Raw genomic sequence first — 18,455 nt, forward strand, 5'->3', positions numbered from 1 at the left:
TAAATCTCTGCCATTCCCCATGCCTGACATGGTGTGGAGGTGTCTGGCTAGAGACACATCACACAAAGGGACACTAGGAGCAGACTTGGGCAAAAACTGACTGGCTCAGGTCCTCATGCTTGGTGACAACAGCAGGTTTCTTTCATAGGAACTCTTTCCCTAGAAGATTCTGGAACGCTTGATCATGAAGGGAGAACCACTCCAGGGCCTTAGATGAACAAGGGTCTTTGAGTTTTCTTTTAAACATACATTCACTTTTTACTTATCATTCAACACTAATGTGACTTTTTTTCCCATAAGAAAGCACTGAATCTCTTACTTTACAAGTAATATCTAGCCCATAGGAGTTCTCTCCTCTACTTGTGGCGCCTCCCATTTTTTCAATTCTTGAGATCACACCCAGAGGAACATCAAGTATTAGAGCAGAATCCTGTAATGGACAAAAAGACACAAGTCAATATTTCTGTCAGTACAATTAAACAATCAAAAACATACTTTTAAAAAACCCACGTGCTTTCAGGGCATTTTTACCTTGGTCCTTTTACCACCTTTTATGAATAAAAATATGATAGTGATCACACAGGAAAAAGCAAGCATGAGAAAGTCAGTTATGCAATCAAAATGCATCCCCTATATGGGCTTCCCTAGTGGCTCAGAATGTAAAGAATCTGCCTGCAGTGCAGGAGATGTGGGTTCAGTCCCTGGGTTGGGAAGATCCCCTGGAGAATAGAATGGCAACCCACTCTAGTATTCTTGCCTGGAGCATTCCATGGACAGAGGAGCCTGGTGGGCTACAGTCCATGGGGTCACAAAGAGTTGGACACGACTGAGCGACTTACACTAAACATGTGCCATTGTGCACTGCCTGCAGAATAAAGACTAAACTCACAGGTACACAACTCGGGGGCCCAGGGTGTGGCTCCCAGCCTGTCTCTGCGGGCTGCTGTCCCACAATGTTCTACACTGCAAGTAAGTAGATACCTTCATAGTTCTCCAAATATTTTGTCTACAGTCAGGCCTACAGGCTCTGTGCACAGTGTTCTCTTTGCCTCACATGATCCGGCTTTCCCAACTACCAACATTCTGCCCTGGCTTCAGACCTGGCTCAGCCAGCATCACCTCTAACAATGCCCTGCTTCCCATCTGATCACAGAGTTGACCACTGCCTTCTCTTCGGTTCTACAGCACTCAGTTTGGATGTTATTACACCACTTGCTTCTAGTCTCGTCACCATGAACTTCCACGTCTGTATTCCCTCATTAGAAGCCAGGCATCCAGAAACAGTGTATATCTTAGGCACAGATGTTTTTCCCAAAGAAGGGCCTGAGTGCATTACCATGCTTCTCCATCATTCCTTACCCAATACTGGACACAAGGGGTCCAGAGGACTGCTGGCATGAAAGATGGAATAACTTCAGTAAAGGCACACCAAGATCATCACACCAAGAGAACAGCAGCTGCCATGTTCAGAATATGTCATCTGGGCCAGGAACCACAACTGGGCCTTTGACTGCATTGTCCTGACAACCACTCTGGACACAGGTGAAGTATTCCCATTGCCTGATGTCATCACCAAGGCTTTAAAAAACTTTGGCTAACTACAGGGAAAGGTTGTGATTCAAGCCAAAGTCTTGGAACATACATCAAAAGAACCATAAAAATGGTCCTAACTCTTTGAGCCCACAATGACACTCCTCTGACATTATCTTACAGCTATGGAGCAATAGGAGGAAAAGCTACATGTGTGAAGATGGAGCCAGAGGTGGCCATCAGGACAAAGAGTATTATAGTCAACTTGATGGAAGAGCACAAGCTACTAAAATAATTATGGTACATGGAAAAATAAACTGAAGTAGAAAAGAAGCAGCAAACAAAATACACTGTGACTCCAAAAATGGAAAATATATATTCATATGGACAAAGGTAGAAAGGGCTACAGAAATTTTCAGTAATCTAATATTTTCTTTAATGCTGTGTTAGATGACTTTGATAACAAAAATTTTTAAAGCTGCCTATTGGGTCTTTGTTCTTTAAAAGATGTCCTTTGTGGTAGAATACAAATAAAGGGAATTTTTGCTTTTTACCTTAAATCTCTGTAAAACAAAATACAAGAAAGTAATCATTTCTTCACAAAATAGAAATACCACTCGTGGGTATTCTAGAAATTTAAAAAGTCAGTGTTGTGTGTTCATGCCATGGACTACTGCTCAGCTACAAAGATGATGAATTACAGATACATGCAACCACCTAGAAGAATCTTGAGGACATCAAGCTGACTGGATAAAACCACTCTCAAAAGCTCATGTGCTCTATGGTTCCATTCATACATTTCTTGACACAACAAAGTTGTAGAGCTAGAGAACAGAGAAGTGGCCACCAGGGCTGAGGGGAAGTAGGGCGTGGCTATAAACGGAGTTCTGCATCCACAGAGGAGCTGCATATTTTGACTGTTGGTGGTGGGAACATGAACTGACACATGGCATCAAATGTCATCAAACTCTATGCAAAAACATGGCAAAAATGAGTGTGTGCAAAACCCGTTGAAATTCAAGCACAGTCAGAGTCTTAGTTAATGTTATTGTGCCCCTGGATGTTCTGGGTTGGATAAAGCAGTACAGTTAGTGGAGAAGCTGAGTGATGGGCACCTAGGACCTCTCAGGGACTCTTCTTCCAAGTTCTTGAGAGGTCATATTTCAAAATAAAGTTTAAAAAGTGTGACAGTATGGCTATTGCAGCACTGTTTGTAATAGCCAGGACATGGAAGCAACCTAGATGTCCATCAGCAGATGAATGGATAAGAAAGCTGCGGTACATATACACAATGGAGTATTACTCAGCCGTTAAGAAGAATACATTTGAATCAGTTCTAATGAGGTGGATGAACCTGGAACCTGTTATACACAGTGAAGTAAGCCAGATAGAAAAACACCAATATAGTATACTAACGCATATATATAGAATTTAGAAAGATGGTAACAATAACCCTGTATGCAAGATGTATAGAACAGTTTTTTGGACTCTGTGGGAGAGGGCGAGGGTGGGATGATTTGGGAGAATGGCATTGAAAAATGTATATTATCATATGTGAAACGAATCACCAGTCCAGGTTCAACACATGATACAGGATACTCGGGGCTGGTGCACTGGGATGACCCAGAGGGATGGTATGGGGAGGGAGGTGGGAGGGGGGTTCAGGATGGGGAACACTTGTACACCCGTGGTGGATTCATGTTGATGTATGGCAAAACCAATACAATATTGTAAAGTAATTAGCCTCCAATTAAAATTAATAATTTTTTTTAAGAAGTGTGATGGTATGGCTAGCATGGTGTAGAGAAAAGAGCACAAACTTGAAAGTTGGACAAAAAGAAGTGTCAAATTTGAGTTTTAACGTTTATTAGCTGGATGACTCTGGCAAGTTACTGTATCTCTCAGCTACATTTACCTGCAAAATAGGTGTGATTAGAGATAATGGACTTAAAAGTATCTGGCATGGTGCTTGGCACATGGTAGCTAGATAACAAAGGAAGTTATTATTATTATTATAAAGAATATCCTAGTATATGAAAGACATAACTGCGCTTTGCAAAAACAGTGAATCCATGCTCCAGCAAGGAGCTACAGGGCTTTGTTACATGGCTTTCCTCTTGGAAAGGAGGCATTTTCTTAGCTGGCACCATGGGGTGAGACCCCTCACTCCATAACTGAATTCTAAATGCTTACAGAAAAAAGACACTTCTCAGTTACAATGTACATATGTAACTGCATATGATACTGTTTTTTCTTCTCAATATCATGTAGTTATTAAACTATCAAGCACCGTTACTACACTTAGATTATATTGAAATTTATGAGTTATGTAATTTATACAGTCTATTCCACTGCACTCCTAAATATCAAACTTGTACGTAAAAAAAACACAGAGACACTAAATAAAAGTCTGATATTCTAATATCAAGATGGAAGCAAGAATGCAAATTTTAAAAACAGAAGGATTAGAAGTGAGTGAGACCGTACTGTTCTTTGCCACTGTATCAAGAAAATTCTACACTTCTGATTACCTTGATCCAACACAAAGCAGAAAATTGGACACCGAGAAGAACCAGCCAGCTCCTGACCAAAGACACCCACAGTCTAATGAGGCTACCTACCATGGTCTCCCCGAATGACAGGTTCAAGATCAAATAACCCAGCAGGCCCAACTGGAAGATCTAGGAATAGGAAAATCAGCTTAAGTCTCTAGAAACCTGAGTCACCACTATCTGAATATCATTAAATATTTAATGATTCTCAAAGGTCCATTCTAACGCTAAATTCTATGCCTCTGTACCTGTAAGTATCTAAACTAATTGAGAAGTACACATAACAGTCTAAAAGATGCAATTCTCTGCCTTCTCTCTCAAGTGCATACTGACTGTCAGAAACTGTACTGGATGCTTGGGCCCACGGAGAGAAATAAGATGTACATGTCATCCTCACAAAGCTCAGGGCCCAGTCTGGGAAATGAGACACATGCACCCAAACAGCCAAAATGCCAGGTTGTAAGTGCCAACAAACCTAGACAGTATTAAAAAGCAGAGACATTACTTTGCCAACAAATGTCCATCTAGTCAAGGCTATGGTTTTTCTAGTAGTCATGTATGGATGTGAGTGTTGAACTATTAAGAAAGCTGAGCACTGAAGAACTGATGCTTTTGAGCTGTGGTGTTAGAGAAGACTCTTGAGAGTCCCTTGGACCACAAGGAGATCAAACCAGTCAATCCTCAAGGAAATCAGTCCTGAATATTCATTAGAAGGATGGATGCTAAAGCTGAAACTCCAATACTTTGGCCACCTGATGCAAAGAACTGACTCATTGGAAAAAACCCTGATACTGGGACAGAATGAAGGCAGGAGAAGGGGATGACAGAGGATGAGATGGTTGGATGGCATCACTGACTCAATGGACATGAGTTTGAACAAACTCCAAGAAATAGTAAAGGACAGGGGAGGCTGGCGTGCTTCAGTCTGTGCGGTCACAAAGAGTTGGACATGACTGAGCAACTAAACGGCAACGAAGTGCCAAGAGGCATTTTAAAAATCCAGATGAAGTGGGATGAGAGGTCCAAGATGGCAGGATGACTTCTTCCTGATTGGGTCACAGCAAGGTCCTGCTGTGATGGCAAAGTTATAGACAATCCTTAACGGGTGGAATAAAAGCAGGTGAAGGTTGGCCTTCCAAAAACAGGTCATGGTGACAGTGGCTACGCATGTGGGAAAGCATGGGAACTTTGTTTACAAAATACAAAAACAAGTGGGCTGGGTTTAAGATCGGGTAGCAGGGGAATCCCCTGTGGAGTATCCCGGAGCTTGGATCAGGGTGACTGGGATCCAGGAAATGTCTTGGGAAGCAGCCTGCAATGGCAGAATGTTGCTGCATGCAGATGCACCCAGCAGCCCTGAGTGCCCCGCACAAGCCAAGGGAGGGGATGCCCGTGCTCTGCAATCTTGGAAGCTAATGCTGCCAGTGCTGCCACATGCTAATGCTGTGCAAGTGACATGATCACCATGAGGATCTGAGAGCAAAGAGCAACCGAGCTGGAAAGCAGGAGGAAGAGACGAGTCAGAGGGACAAATCACAGAGCAGGCCCACATGTCTGGGACAATGGTGGTCCCACCAAGAGATGTGAAGGGCACAGGGGTGGGGCTGAGAGAAAGATTAACACTGTCAATTTTAGGCACACTGGGTTTAAGCATCTAAACACAGGGAGGTTGACTGATAATCAAGTACAGATATCCAGGAGGCAGCCGGAAATGCAGAAGTGGAAAATCCCAAGGGCCCCTCAAACTCCAAATGGCCAGAACTAAAGCACACGATGTTTCTCTCTCTAAACTACACCTTCCTCTGTCAATGGCTGGCACTCCATCCACCCTGTGACAAAAGCTGGAAACCTACCGGTGACCCTTCACATTCCCTTCTCCATTAGCCTTAATCCAATCTCCAGGTTGACTTTCCTTCTTGAGTCTGTCACACAGCAGGCTCTCAAGTAGTGAATAAAGAATGAAAGATTGGGTCTGGCACTATCGAGTTGGAAAGCAACTGACAAGTGAGAAAGACGACGATAAGGACAGAAATACAGTTAGGGGGTAGGAAGGAGAAATGAACTGCAATAAACGCAAAAGGCAGAAGCAAGAGAAGAGTCAAGGACGCATGCAGAAAAGGACAAAGAAGGTGGAATTAACCAACACACTACCGACTTTTCACTGCAGAGAAGGTGAAGAGCAAAGAGTCCACCAGGGTCTGCAGATCTGAGCAAGAAAAGAGGAGCTTCAACACGAAGCACGGGCCAGACCAAGAAGTGAAGGAGTTCCTAATCTTGAAGCAGCAGCAGCAGCATGTAGGGACTCATTCTTTAAAAATCCTAGCAAGGAAGGGGCAGAAAGAGGATCGTGGTATTGGGGTAGCAGGGAGGCAAGTTGTTTTAAAACAGAGACTTGAGCAGGTCTGCGGGTCGGGGAGCCAATGAAAACCACGTGCGTAAGACACCGAACTGTGGGGCACCACGGCACCAGAAAGACTAGAAAGAGGAAGGCTCGCTTTGTAAAACAAGACCTCCTGTTCCTTCCTTGGAGATGGGGAGGAGGTGCAAAGGACAGGTGAAAGCTGATGATAGATGATAAGGGAGATTTATGGGAGCTAGGGAAGACAACTTTTAACTTTGTAACAGAGCACGAGATGAGGTCAGCAAAGGAGCTTGGAGGGGTCCATCACTGAGGTGGTGTGGGATGTGATACACTGATCTGAGATGGAGAGAACTGCCAAAGCAGCCACAAGCCCCTTCCAGGGTGTGTAAGTGCAAACTCATAGTGGAGTTCATTCCTTAAATCCACTGAGTGACTTGCAACAGGATGATGCAGTAGGACACAGCCTCTCCAGCTTGAGGACTAACAAATTGGGAATGGATGGCAACAAGGGGCAGGAGGATTTGGGGTATCAGCAGGGACTGTTTTAACCTGAAAACCTCATTCTTTTTGCAGCAGCAAAATAAAGAGATGATTTAAGACTAAAATTTAAAAGAAAAACTATAGTTCAGATCCTACGTTCCCATTGACGTTCCTACTTACAAACACACTAGGATTTTTTTTTTATTACAGTTTTCTTAGCATTATTTCATCTCTTTTAAAATGAAAAAAGGTGTCAAATCCATTAGACAGAAGGAATGAAAAAAGGACAATCTTGAAAAGTTTCCAACTTTTTTTTTTTTTTAAGAAAAATACTACAGGAATCCTTTTGTCCATGCTTGTAATGAAGTGGCTATGTTTGAAATGTGCACAATGGGAGGTAAACTTTGCCTCCCTTCCGGGTGGCGCCCAACATTTACAGCTCCAATTATAGAGACTGTGGAACCTACTTGCTGCCACTCCTGCCAGATACCCAGCTCCTTGGTGGCACAATACCTCACACCTGGCCAATGCACATTTCAGAACCAGATATTTGAGAAGCTGAGTCTGATGGACATGAGCGCTGCCCATCCACCTTGATCCCCCCAAGTCCTGTGTGCATACTGGTAAACCATCAAAAAGCAAGGTCAACAGACTCCGTCTTGGTAGTCTCTCCCAGGAGTACTTTTACCCAGTAAAAGTTAACATGTGTTCTGTCCTTAAAGAGGGTCTTGGACGGTATTCATGAATCTGTAGCGAATACTCTGCCTAAACAATAAAATCACTGTGATCCTATCTTTTAGAGGAAACCCTAACGAAAATGTCTCCTTGAATTTAATCCAGGAGAGTTTTGGCCCAGCCAGGCGCCTGGGGTCTCTATCAGGTGGTGAGAAATGAGAAGCTGGGGGCAGAAGAAAGGTCAGTGCTAGAAAACCAGGACCAGGGCGTGAGGGAAGGGGCCGGGCAGCTGCCGTCAGATGGGCTGAGTGTGTGGGCCAAGGCTCAGCAGGCTGTGAGGAGCTTCGCTGACAATGTTATCTGGGGAGAACTGAGTGCAGCCAGGGAGTGGAGGAAGCCTCTCGGAGAATGAATAGAGAGAAGGGTGCCAAGGCCAGGGGCTGGTGGAAGGAGGACCAAGTGAGAGGCCAACGATGCTCCCATGTCCAAGGCCTGTGTTCTCCCTGGGGCTGCCGGTGACCTTCCCCAAACCTCCCCAGAGCCCCTGTTCCTTTTTTATCTCACTGAACCTTGCAACGTTTCACTCTGTGGCCCACTCCCTTCCTTCTAGATATTTCTCTCTCCTCCCAAGCGCCCACTCCCTGTCTGAGCCGGTCCTCTGTTCTGACTGTGGCTTCTGCTCTTGCCCACCCCACCCCCCCACAGATGCGGTCCCTGCCCTCAGGCTCCCTCCACAGCTGCATATCCGCTGGTCTCATGGCCCCCCAGGAAATCCTGTATGTGCACCCGCTACTGCTGTGACACCCGTGTGCTTGGACTTCCGCGGCTTCAGACTCCTGTTCTCAAGGCTCCTGAGCCACTTATTTACAGCTTGCACTCGCACAGCTGTCATTCTGCATACGCACACATGTCTCCCACAGCCGAGGCTTCAAGCCCCTCCTTCTCCTCTGATGTCTATTTCCATGGATGGGAGCAGCTCCGACCACTCAAGCCCAAGACCACAGGGATCATCCTTAATTCTACTCTTCTCTTTGGCTCCCAGCTCCAAATGCTACCCAGCTCCTCCTGCCTTGCTCACAGTGGTTCCTTCCTTTCTACTGCAACCCAGACTCGCGTAGGACAAGCTCGCTTAGAAAACAAAGATAACTTCCTGGATGGTCTCTCCGCCTCCAGTCTTCCCTCCCCTAATCTGTCACACACGCTGAGACCTGACTTCCCTTCCTGAAACACACATGGGCTGTGTTGTTCCCCACGTGACACAGACACTGGTGATTTACGAGCCGCTCAAGGCTGGCAATGCTTTCAGCTTCATCTCTCCCCTCCCCATCCATGCTCCCGCTCTAGCACAGCCCTCAGCCACTGTCACCAGACACCAGGCTCCTCCATAGCACTGTACATGCACCCTGTGGAGGCTCCTCTCTCTCTCCCTCCTGTTCAGGTAATGGTCTCCATTCACCAAGACTTGGTTCCCACATCACCTCCTCTAGAAGGCATTCCATGACTCAGCACACAGTTACCCTGCTTCTGTCCTGTAATCTAACAGCATGATGCACCCTTTGCAGGCTCTGCCACCTGACACCACACCTGCTCATCTCTGTGTTATGCACCCAGCACCATGGCAGATTCACCCTGGTGCTGAGTGTCTCTGGAATGAGGATACAGCCGCCTGAATGAACATAGGGTTAATCTGTTTTGTTCATGAACCTGAGCACCTGAGCTGAAGTATTCCTGGGAGGGAAACTGGAAGTGGTGCTGCTCCAGGAGTCCGCAGACAACAAGAGTATTACAGGCCTAACCAGCCCTACTGGAGTCACGAGATCGAAGCCAAGCCCAACCTCGAGCACCAAGGTCAAAAGGAGGGAACAGGATTTCTCAACTCAAAAGCAATGGTGGTGTTCAGGATGCCATGACTAAGTGCTGTCCACGCTGCCTGCTGCCTCCCCATCACTTAGAGCACAATGCTGTTGAGCACCTCCTGTCTACATGGAGGACCAGGAGGACCCCCCATTACTGATGGCCACAGAGACATTGGCACATAGATACAGCTGAAATCCTTCACTGCCACACGCCATGCTCTGTCCTAGGTCTCAAGAGCACAGCAGTGAAAAGACACAAGGCACCCCTGGCCTCAGATGGACTGGAATGAGGCTAAGCAGTAAAATATATAAAGTAGGAGACAGTGAAGAAACGAATAAACATGAAAGGGGGAAAGGAAGAGGGGGAGGGATGTTAGACGTTCAGAGTGGGCAGGGGAGGTACCCAGTAGTAAGTCTTAATGTGGGAACAGGCACTCAGAGAGGGAGTGAGGGCCATGATGGAAGCTGGTAAAGGCTCTAGGGAGGACATGATTTTTCAGTGGGTTCTGAGGGACAAGAGGGCATCCAGGCACAGAAGGAACAGCGCAGAAGGGCCTCACAGGCAGGGAAGAGACGATGGCACAGGGAGAAGCGCTGTGAGTTGAGGGAAGAGAACTAAGAAGGATTTTTCTTTCCCATGAAGGAGAGTGGATTTTATTCTGTGGGCAACAGAGATCCAACAAGAATTTCCAGTAAGCCAGTCAGAGTAGAGTAGGGAGACCCCAGAGGCGGCCCAGGGGAAGAAGGCCGAGTGGCAGCCCAAAGACCGCTGTGTCCACCAGCCCAGGACATCAGCTGATGAAACAAGACACCTGACTCCCGAGTCTGGCCGTGCTCCCACTGCAGTGTTTACATACCTGAACCACACAGGTGTCCGCTTCCAAAGGCCAGGGACATGACGGCTCTTTGTCAAATATACACGAAACATTCACATTTTGCAGCAGAATCCACAATTAATGTTTGTATTTAGGACTTCGAGAGACACTATGATGACTATGTTTTGAGGCCTCTGCATAATCCCCCAAATGGCTTGCTTTATACTATGTTTTCTGCCACTAGCTGCTTGCTTTTATACTTGGACTAAATGCTGTGGCCAATTGGTCAAAATGTTTATGTAAAACTTGATGGAAGAAGAAAAAGATAAGCAGTTGGTATCAAGTGGGTCTTTTCTTCACCCACTGCGTGCTAATCCCTGGCCTCTGGAGTGGCATATAATGACAAAATAAATAATGCCAGCTAAGAGCTCATCCAATTACAAAAGTAATGCCTGCTCCCTCCAAGTGGGAGGAGGGAAACAAGCATGTCCAAATATCCCAAGTATTAACACTCTTGGTGTATTTCTTTCTGCTCTCTTTTTGACATACAGTTTTTGTTTGTTTTCCACAGTTGAGATCACAGAACAGACACAATCCTGTCACAGCACTGCAGTTTAAATAATTTCCCCAGTTCATCAACAGTGACAGCACGAAATGGAACCAGGCCTGTGTGGCTGGTCAACAACCTGCTCTAATTTCATTTTTGATGATTATTGCATACATTAGCATAAAATCTCTCAGTGTGTCCCAATTTGACACTTGGGAGCTGTACAGAATGAGTCTCACTTTGGCTGGCCATATTATATTGTGTAGTATAATACAGTATTGTACTGCATTGTACTGTATTATAATTAGTTCAGCCTATATGTCTATTAACTTTTTAATCCATCCCACCTGATTACTGGCTCAGATAAGCTTGAGCCCCTGTAAAGACAGACCTCTTCCGCCCTTCACCGATACTACTGGTTTTTATGAACTAAATGTTACCTACACTAAATTTTACATTAGTAGTTTCACTCCAATATCTTAGATTAAAACTACTTCAAACCCCTTCCCCTTCCCTTTAACCACCTTCTGAGTCAAAGGCTTGATGCCAGTTACAGAGTCTATAGCTCCACCGAAGTGTACTGCCACCATGTTTCTTTGTCAGGGTCAGGCATATGCTTTGATTCAATCAAGACAATGTGTCAGTAGCACTCCCAATGGGTTTCTTTCTTTCCTGGTACTTAATCACCTGTTCAAATGATTAATTCTATGATACAACTGCTGCCAAGGGTTGAGGGCATCCCTGGTGGCTCAGAGAGTAAAGAATGCGCCTGTAATGCGGGAGACTTGGGGATTGGGAATGGCTACCCACATTCAGCTCACTGCTCTGTTACGTTTCAGAATCTTTCACATTCTGGAAAACTAGAACATGTGCTCAGCTCCACTCTTACTTAGAGGTCTGAATAGATTCACAAAAATAAAAGACCAAATCTCAGGACCATGTGGACCTAGAAACACGACAGAAGTGGGCTCCCATAGCGAAGGCAATAAGAGTAATAAACAGCATTTTTCAGAATTTGGACACAAAAATGAAAATAATATTTTTAAAAATCAAAAGATGCAGACTAATCCAGATTAGAACTGTTCAAAAGAAGTTGTGGGGTAAAAACAGTAAAACAAAAGCTAGATTCCCCACCCCCCAACAGTCTCAACATCTCCTGTTTATAAGCTGATGTTCAACTCCTCTTTCATGTGCCCCAGACCTATTCATCCTTGGCTTGGTCCACCTCATCAAAATACAACTGGCCCTTCAGGCTGACCTGGGTAATGGGAACCCACCACATCCACCATAGGCCCTTCTGGGACAGCCATAGCGGCTGTTCATTCACTCTTTCCCTTCTGGAGCATCTCATGTCCAACTCATTGTTCCATCAGTGGAACATTCCTTGAAATGCCATGCAATAAAAGGTAGAGTGGTACTCAGCCACACCACAGACATCCTAATTTTAAACCACTACCTGGTGTTCTGTAATTGAACACTTGGAAAATTCTAGACCAGTGGGCCTACACAAGGGACTCACATCAGCATCCTTGTCTGTGATGTTTTTAAAAAAAAATGAGCACTGTGCTTGGACCACAGACCTGGACATTTGGATGCAGTATCTCACAGCATCTGTAATGGCTGCTAAGTGCCACAAGTGGTTCTCAACGGTGCTTCTGGTAAAGAACCACTGTTCTCTGCCTAAGGAATCTCTCCAAACGAGCAAACAGGTACAGTTACCAAATCCCCCTCCCCATATTATGAAGGACAAAACTGATTTTAATTCACTCTATTCCTACATTTACAGGTGTTAGTGTTAACATGAGCTTTGCATAAGCCAAAAATTAAGAGTTGAGAAGCAAATATATCCCCCATGTTAATCTGATCCACAGCCAATCTTGCAAGGTAGAAGAGAAACAGTTTAGCATTATCTTTAACATTTAGGGTCATCTTTATGGTCTTAGATTTTACTTACCGTTTCCAAACTTCTTAAATAAAGACGATAATTTGTGATGTAAACTCTTCCCTTAATGGGGCCATTGAAAGGACATATGTAAATAACTTCTTTGTCTATTAAGATAAAAAAAGTACCCTAAAATAATGGAAATATATACCAAGATACACAACAAATGGCACTACTTTAATATAAACTATTTGGCTAAGAATAACTACAATTTAAAAAATCACTGAAAATGTCTAAAGCAAGCACTGGCAATGTTTCTACATTACCATGCTAGGTAGAGTGGAGCTGAGGGAGAACAGGGGGAGGCGGGGCACATATCACCTGAGCTTACCCACCATGCTGCCACTACCTAAGGACAAGACCCTAACAGCTAGAGAGCAGAAGTGAATAAGGGTACTGGTGCTGCTACCTTCTGGTGGTTGTCAAGGTAACTATTGAACTGCAGGCTTCAACCAGAGGATGGCAATTCACACAGGACAGTCTCACAGACTCTCCCCTAGATTGGGTCTGAGGTTTGCCAACCTCTAATCACACAAAACATTGTGATGTTTTTAATAAGTCAGCAGCAGAAATGTTGCTATACTCTATTCTTTCTCTTTTAATCGTCCAGAGAAGAGTGGAGCTAGATTCATGTCACACATTTAAGTGATATGAAACAGATGGCCAAGAAATTAGTATATCTTTGGTAGAATCAAACATAAGGAGAAACTAAATCAGGAGAATTATTATAATAAAATGTATCTTTGTCTTATTTTTCAAGGATGTCCTTGAATGTGTTAACGGCATTTGCTTATTTACAATAATTTTTGAAACCCCTTTCTCCTCAGGTGCTAAATGAAAAATATCCAGTAAGTCTACTTCATGCTAATTCAATCAGTTACTACCTCTGTGAAGGTTTTAACACTGATACAGAACTAAAACTTCATATGTGAAGATGATCAAAAGTAAGATATTCTCTTTGTTCTTATCCACAAATGAGGATGGAAACATGCCACCCATTTCCTTTTCAAGACTAGGATCATGTGTGCAAGCCTGTGGAAATGGAGTAGTTCTTCGTTGTGCATGGCTAATTCATTCATACAGGTATTATATCTATGACCTTAATCTGATTAGCACCATGGTCTCAGTCATTTAAGCTAAACAACCCAGATTTTAGTAAATAAACCAAAAGGTTCTCTGAAGCAGTGGTAACTGTATCATCACCAAATGGGGATCTGAAATGGGGATGTCAACTCTAATTAAAAAAATGTTAATGCTCACAATCTCAGCACTTTGCTTAGAAGCTGTCAGGTGCTTCTGGATTAAGCCAGAATGACCTAGTCTTTCCAAAGTAGATACCTTCCTCTTAATAAGAACTTACAATGAATAAAGTAAAACAAAAATCAGAATGTTACATCAACATTTCTAATTTTAGCTACCTGGCAAATAAAAGATATTTTTAACCAATATGTCTCCTTATATTTCAAAGAAGAGAGTACTTGGACTTTAAGCCTCGAAGTTGATCGTTTTTAAGGATACATGATAGGCTGGAAAATCTTAATACCAGTTTGTTCTTATAACCTTAAACCATAAGAGCTTATAGCTCCAGTGAGAGACTTGAAAGATATAATCCACATTTTTTTTTTCCAAAATAATTCTGACTTGGTACAGAGGAAAAAAAATATCATTGTCATGGAGAGCATGAAGCTCAAGAGAACTCTTTGACCAAGAAACAAACGCAGAGAGTTCTCACTATATTAACACTTTTAAACAAAGCTAGCCTATTTGTCTAAATGTGACTTCAAAAGAGTCAGAGGGATTGAAGCCACCTGGCCCTCCTAGAACTCTCATGAATCTATGAAAATCCTAACCTCACAGGCCTTACCAGTAATGCGAATCTCTCCTGGCAGTCGAGGAAGAGGTTCTCCCACATCCCGATTAACTCCATCCCTAGAAGTCTGGAAACAAAACGGTGTCATCAGAAGTAAGGACATGACATATGCACAGGATGTTAAGCAACAACCAGAAATATTGTTTGTAAATAAAAAAAATTAGAGACATAGTGACCATTATAGAAAACTGGCACAGAAAATCAAAACAACTAAAATATACAACTTAGCATTCAACATTCATTAGCTGTGTTAACTTTTAGTCTGTAAAAACATTAGCACACTTTTCAGTGACATTAATTAAACACCCCTTCCAAGTGCTTACAGTTAACAGTGATCAGGAAAGTGATAAAGTAAATATTAAGCGTATTCTATGCTGTTGTTTAGTCACTAAGTTGTCTCTGACTTTTTGAGACCCCATGGACTGCAGCACACCAGGCTTCCCTGTCCTTCACTATCTCCCACTAAGAGACAGAATTCACTGAGTATATTCTATAGATACACATATATTGTGGCAGCTTTTTTCCATATTATTTAGTCCTATTTTGTTGAGAGAAGGAATGAAAACTTCATTTCAATGGGGCCTTAGCTGAGCAACAGTAATTACAGCATCTTCTCACACGTCAGAAAATAACAGTTACTACACACTGGGTTTCCTATTTTACTAACATCTTTTCTCATGTAAGTAACTAGATAAGAGGGCAAGGAGGCCTGTCATTGAACTTTTGAGCCAACCAGAGCCTTGGAAACCATCTACACACAAATTCTTCATGTGACTCTACTATCTCTCTAGGCCTTCTGCCTTTAGAGGTATCCTCATTCATTAACTGCAGCCACTCTGCCAACCAGGCAGTATAAACCACTAAAGCCACGGTGAGTTCTCTGAGGCTAATTTGCCGTGTGACTTGGATGCCTGGGAAAGGAGTCTTTCAATCTATTCAGCTACCCCGGCGGATAAGTGCAAATGACGTGCTGCCTGTGTCCACTCTAGGACGTGCCAGACACATCACTAACATCTGTTTGGGAAAAGGGTTTTTTAAACCGCTATTTTTCATTCATTTTTTTTAAAGCTGTTTTCCAAAGTCATGCTGCAATCATTTCATGTGTGAAGCTAGTGATCCTTGCCTCAAAGGAGTTTTGTGACTATTAAGTGAAAGAAACTGCACAAGCACACTTCTGAGAATTATCAGGGGTTATGCAAATGTAAAGTAGTATGAAACAGGGGAAGTTCCGCTTGTGAATTTAGGTGAGGGATAAGCTGTCAAAGAGGGGGGCTTTGTTGGATTTTTAGTGGTTTTACCCCTTTTTGTTCAGGTACAAAATAAAAATTCCTAGCTAATTTTCAATATGCTTTAGTGCTTGCAAGCTGAGCATTTTATACCTAGGAGGGCAAGTCAGATTGTTCTTAGGCAGGAAAGCCTCCTCAATATTGAGGAAGGTGTTAATATCCTGCTTGGTAGGCCCTGGTCTTCCGAATTCATCTTCAGAAAGCTTTCAGGGGCAAGAGATTCCCTAGTATCTTAAATGTAATGTCTGGCAGTGGTTCACAAGTCAGAGGTTCTCAAAAATGAAGTTATATGAAAGGATTTACAGACAAAGCTCACTGAACACACCTAAGGCAGTCTGTCTTTTATGGAACGAGATGGGTTAACAAATAAAACTTTGTGTATCAAAGAATTTGCATTATGTGAATGAATAATGAAATGAATAATTCAAGAAGCCCAGAATGAACAGCTAATATTCAAATATGAAAAGAGAAATGCAGAGAAAGGTATAAATAAATCTGAAAACTCAACTTACCCTCTTAATAGACTCATTCTCCAAGGAGTGTGAATTATATTTGGAAGTTGGTGCTGAGGCCATACTGGAAACTCTACCAAGAAAGACAATGAATTCAAGAAATCAACAAAATTGTATGCAATTTCAAACATGCTGCAATTGAGTACAAACAGGAGGACACTTGACAGGCCCTGTTTCCCTCGTAGGAATGAGACACATGAAGGGCCAACCACAGCACAGCTCATGGGAAAGGGCTCCAATGAAGGTGCAGGGAACCGTGAAGAAACAGAGAAGGGGGAGTTCAGCAGAAGACACCACACGTGTTTCTGTCATCGGAGAAAACTTAATGTTTATTAATTATGCTGCTGCTAAGTCACTTCAGTCGTGCCTGACTCTGGGCGACCCCATAGATGGCAGCCCACCAGGCTCCCCCGTCCCTGGGATTCTCTAGGCAAAAACACTGGAGCGGGTTGCCATTTCCTTCTCCAATGCACGAAAGTGAAAAGTGAAAGTGAAGTCACTCAGTCGTGTCTGACTCTTAGTGACCCCATGGACTGCAGCCTACCAGACTCCTCTGCCCATGGGATTTTCCAGGCAAGAGTACTGGAGTGGGGTGCCATTGCCTTCTCTGATTAATTATGCAACAGGCTTCAAACATCCATACTTCTTAATTTGTAAAGACAATTAAGAGACAGCCAAGCAGAGAGATAAAAAGGACAGACCATTCAACTTACACTTCCTTCCCCTTTAATAATTCTGTCTTCTCTCAATTAAGGCAAGTTAAAGTGGCATGGATTTGATGGAAATCAAGTTAGTAGGATTTGATTTAATCAGCATTTTCTAGGGAACGTATATATTTCATTTAAATAAAGCATATTCATCCCAGTTCAGACATAAATGACTTCCCTAGTGGCTCAGATGGTAAAGCATATGCCTACAATGCTGGAGACCCGGGTTCAATCGCTGGGTCGGGAAGATCCCCTGGAGAAGGAAATGGCAACCCACTCCTGTACTCTTGCCTGGGAAATCCCATGGACAGAGGAGCCTGGTGGGCTACAGTCCATGGGGTCACAAAGAGTCGGACACAACTGAGCGACTTCACTTTCTTTCCTTCTTTTAGACATAAACGAAACCATCATACGCAGAACACATACAATTACCTTGTTAACCCAAGGGTTACTTTTGAAGATGATAGCAACAACAGGAAACTAAGCAATGCTTTGGCTATTTTATTTATCAAAGTTAATGACAGAGAGATATATATGAAGTCACTGGTGGTTAAACCATACTCAATTTAGCAAGACAGTTGTGAATATTTATAGTGGTTTTTTTTTTTTTTTTTGCTAGGCTCATTTAAAGACCAACTAACAAAATCTGGCATGGAGAACACTACTACCACTTGGCACAAAACTTGGAAATTTGATAGCTGTGTGCCTCTGGTCAGTGTCCTAAAGAAATGCCTGAGAAAGGTGACAAAAGATGCAGATGAACGTAGCCATCAGGGCAAAGATGCATCGAGACAGCCAAATGAGAACAATCTTTCAAGATTAGTGACTCTGAGCTTCCGCCACCAGAGCTCAGCTTTCCAAGGGCAAGGGTGGGAGTCCATTTGGGTCATGGCTATCTCCTGGCACACAATGACATACATAGCTAATTAGTAAATGAGTGACTAATTATGTGCAAAATACATACTACTGTGAAACATCACTACACTGTGACCTTGTATATTGGTTCACCAAATCCCAGAACACTGGAACTAGGAAACTGCTGAGGCTGAAACATGAACAGTTGGGGAAATAAAATATGTCTTTATACAAAGGAATACTAAACTTAAAAAACCTGATACTATTAAGAGGTAGCACAATATAAAATTAGAAATAACTTTTTAAAAAAGATTAATGAATAACTCTAGAATGAATTAAATTCAGACAAAATAGCCTTCAAAAACCACTCTAACCATAAATTCAAATCCAATCAAAATAACCCATTATTCTCTGAGACAGCAGAGTCGATGAGATGGACTGGATAGATAAAGTCAGATGTTTCTGC

At 43.1% G+C, this 18,455-nt stretch overlaps 1 protein-coding gene across 8 annotated transcripts in view; it reads right to left on the bottom strand.

Moving 5' to 3' along the window:
• Positions 1–18,455, bottom strand: part of MTM1 (myotubularin 1) — a 90,281-nt gene that overhangs the window by 50,420 nt on the left and 21,406 nt on the right. For 5 of the 8 annotated variants that reach the window (XM_042241600.2, XM_015104996.4, XM_015104995.4 and 2 more), the window contains exons 2-5: positions 16,428–16,500; positions 14,624–14,696; positions 12,772–12,866; positions 320–430 (exon numbers count right to left, since the gene is read on the bottom strand). In XM_042241600.2, the coding sequence (XP_042097534.1) occupies positions 320–430; positions 12,772–12,866; positions 14,624–14,696; positions 16,428–16,490 (342 nt within the window). In that variant the 5' untranslated portion in view covers positions 16,491–16,500. The remainder of the gene's footprint in view (positions 1–319; positions 431–12,771; positions 12,867–14,623; positions 14,697–16,427; positions 16,501–18,455) is intronic. The other 3 variants (XM_060407485.1, XM_042241598.2, XM_042241599.2) reach the window with 1 other exon arrangement.

The sequence above is a fragment of the Ovis aries genome, chromosome X (genome assembly GCF_016772045.2).
Source record: "Ovis aries strain OAR_USU_Benz2616 breed Rambouillet chromosome X, ARS-UI_Ramb_v3.0, whole genome shotgun sequence".
Lineage (NCBI taxonomy): Eukaryota > Metazoa > Chordata > Mammalia > Artiodactyla > Bovidae > Ovis > Ovis aries.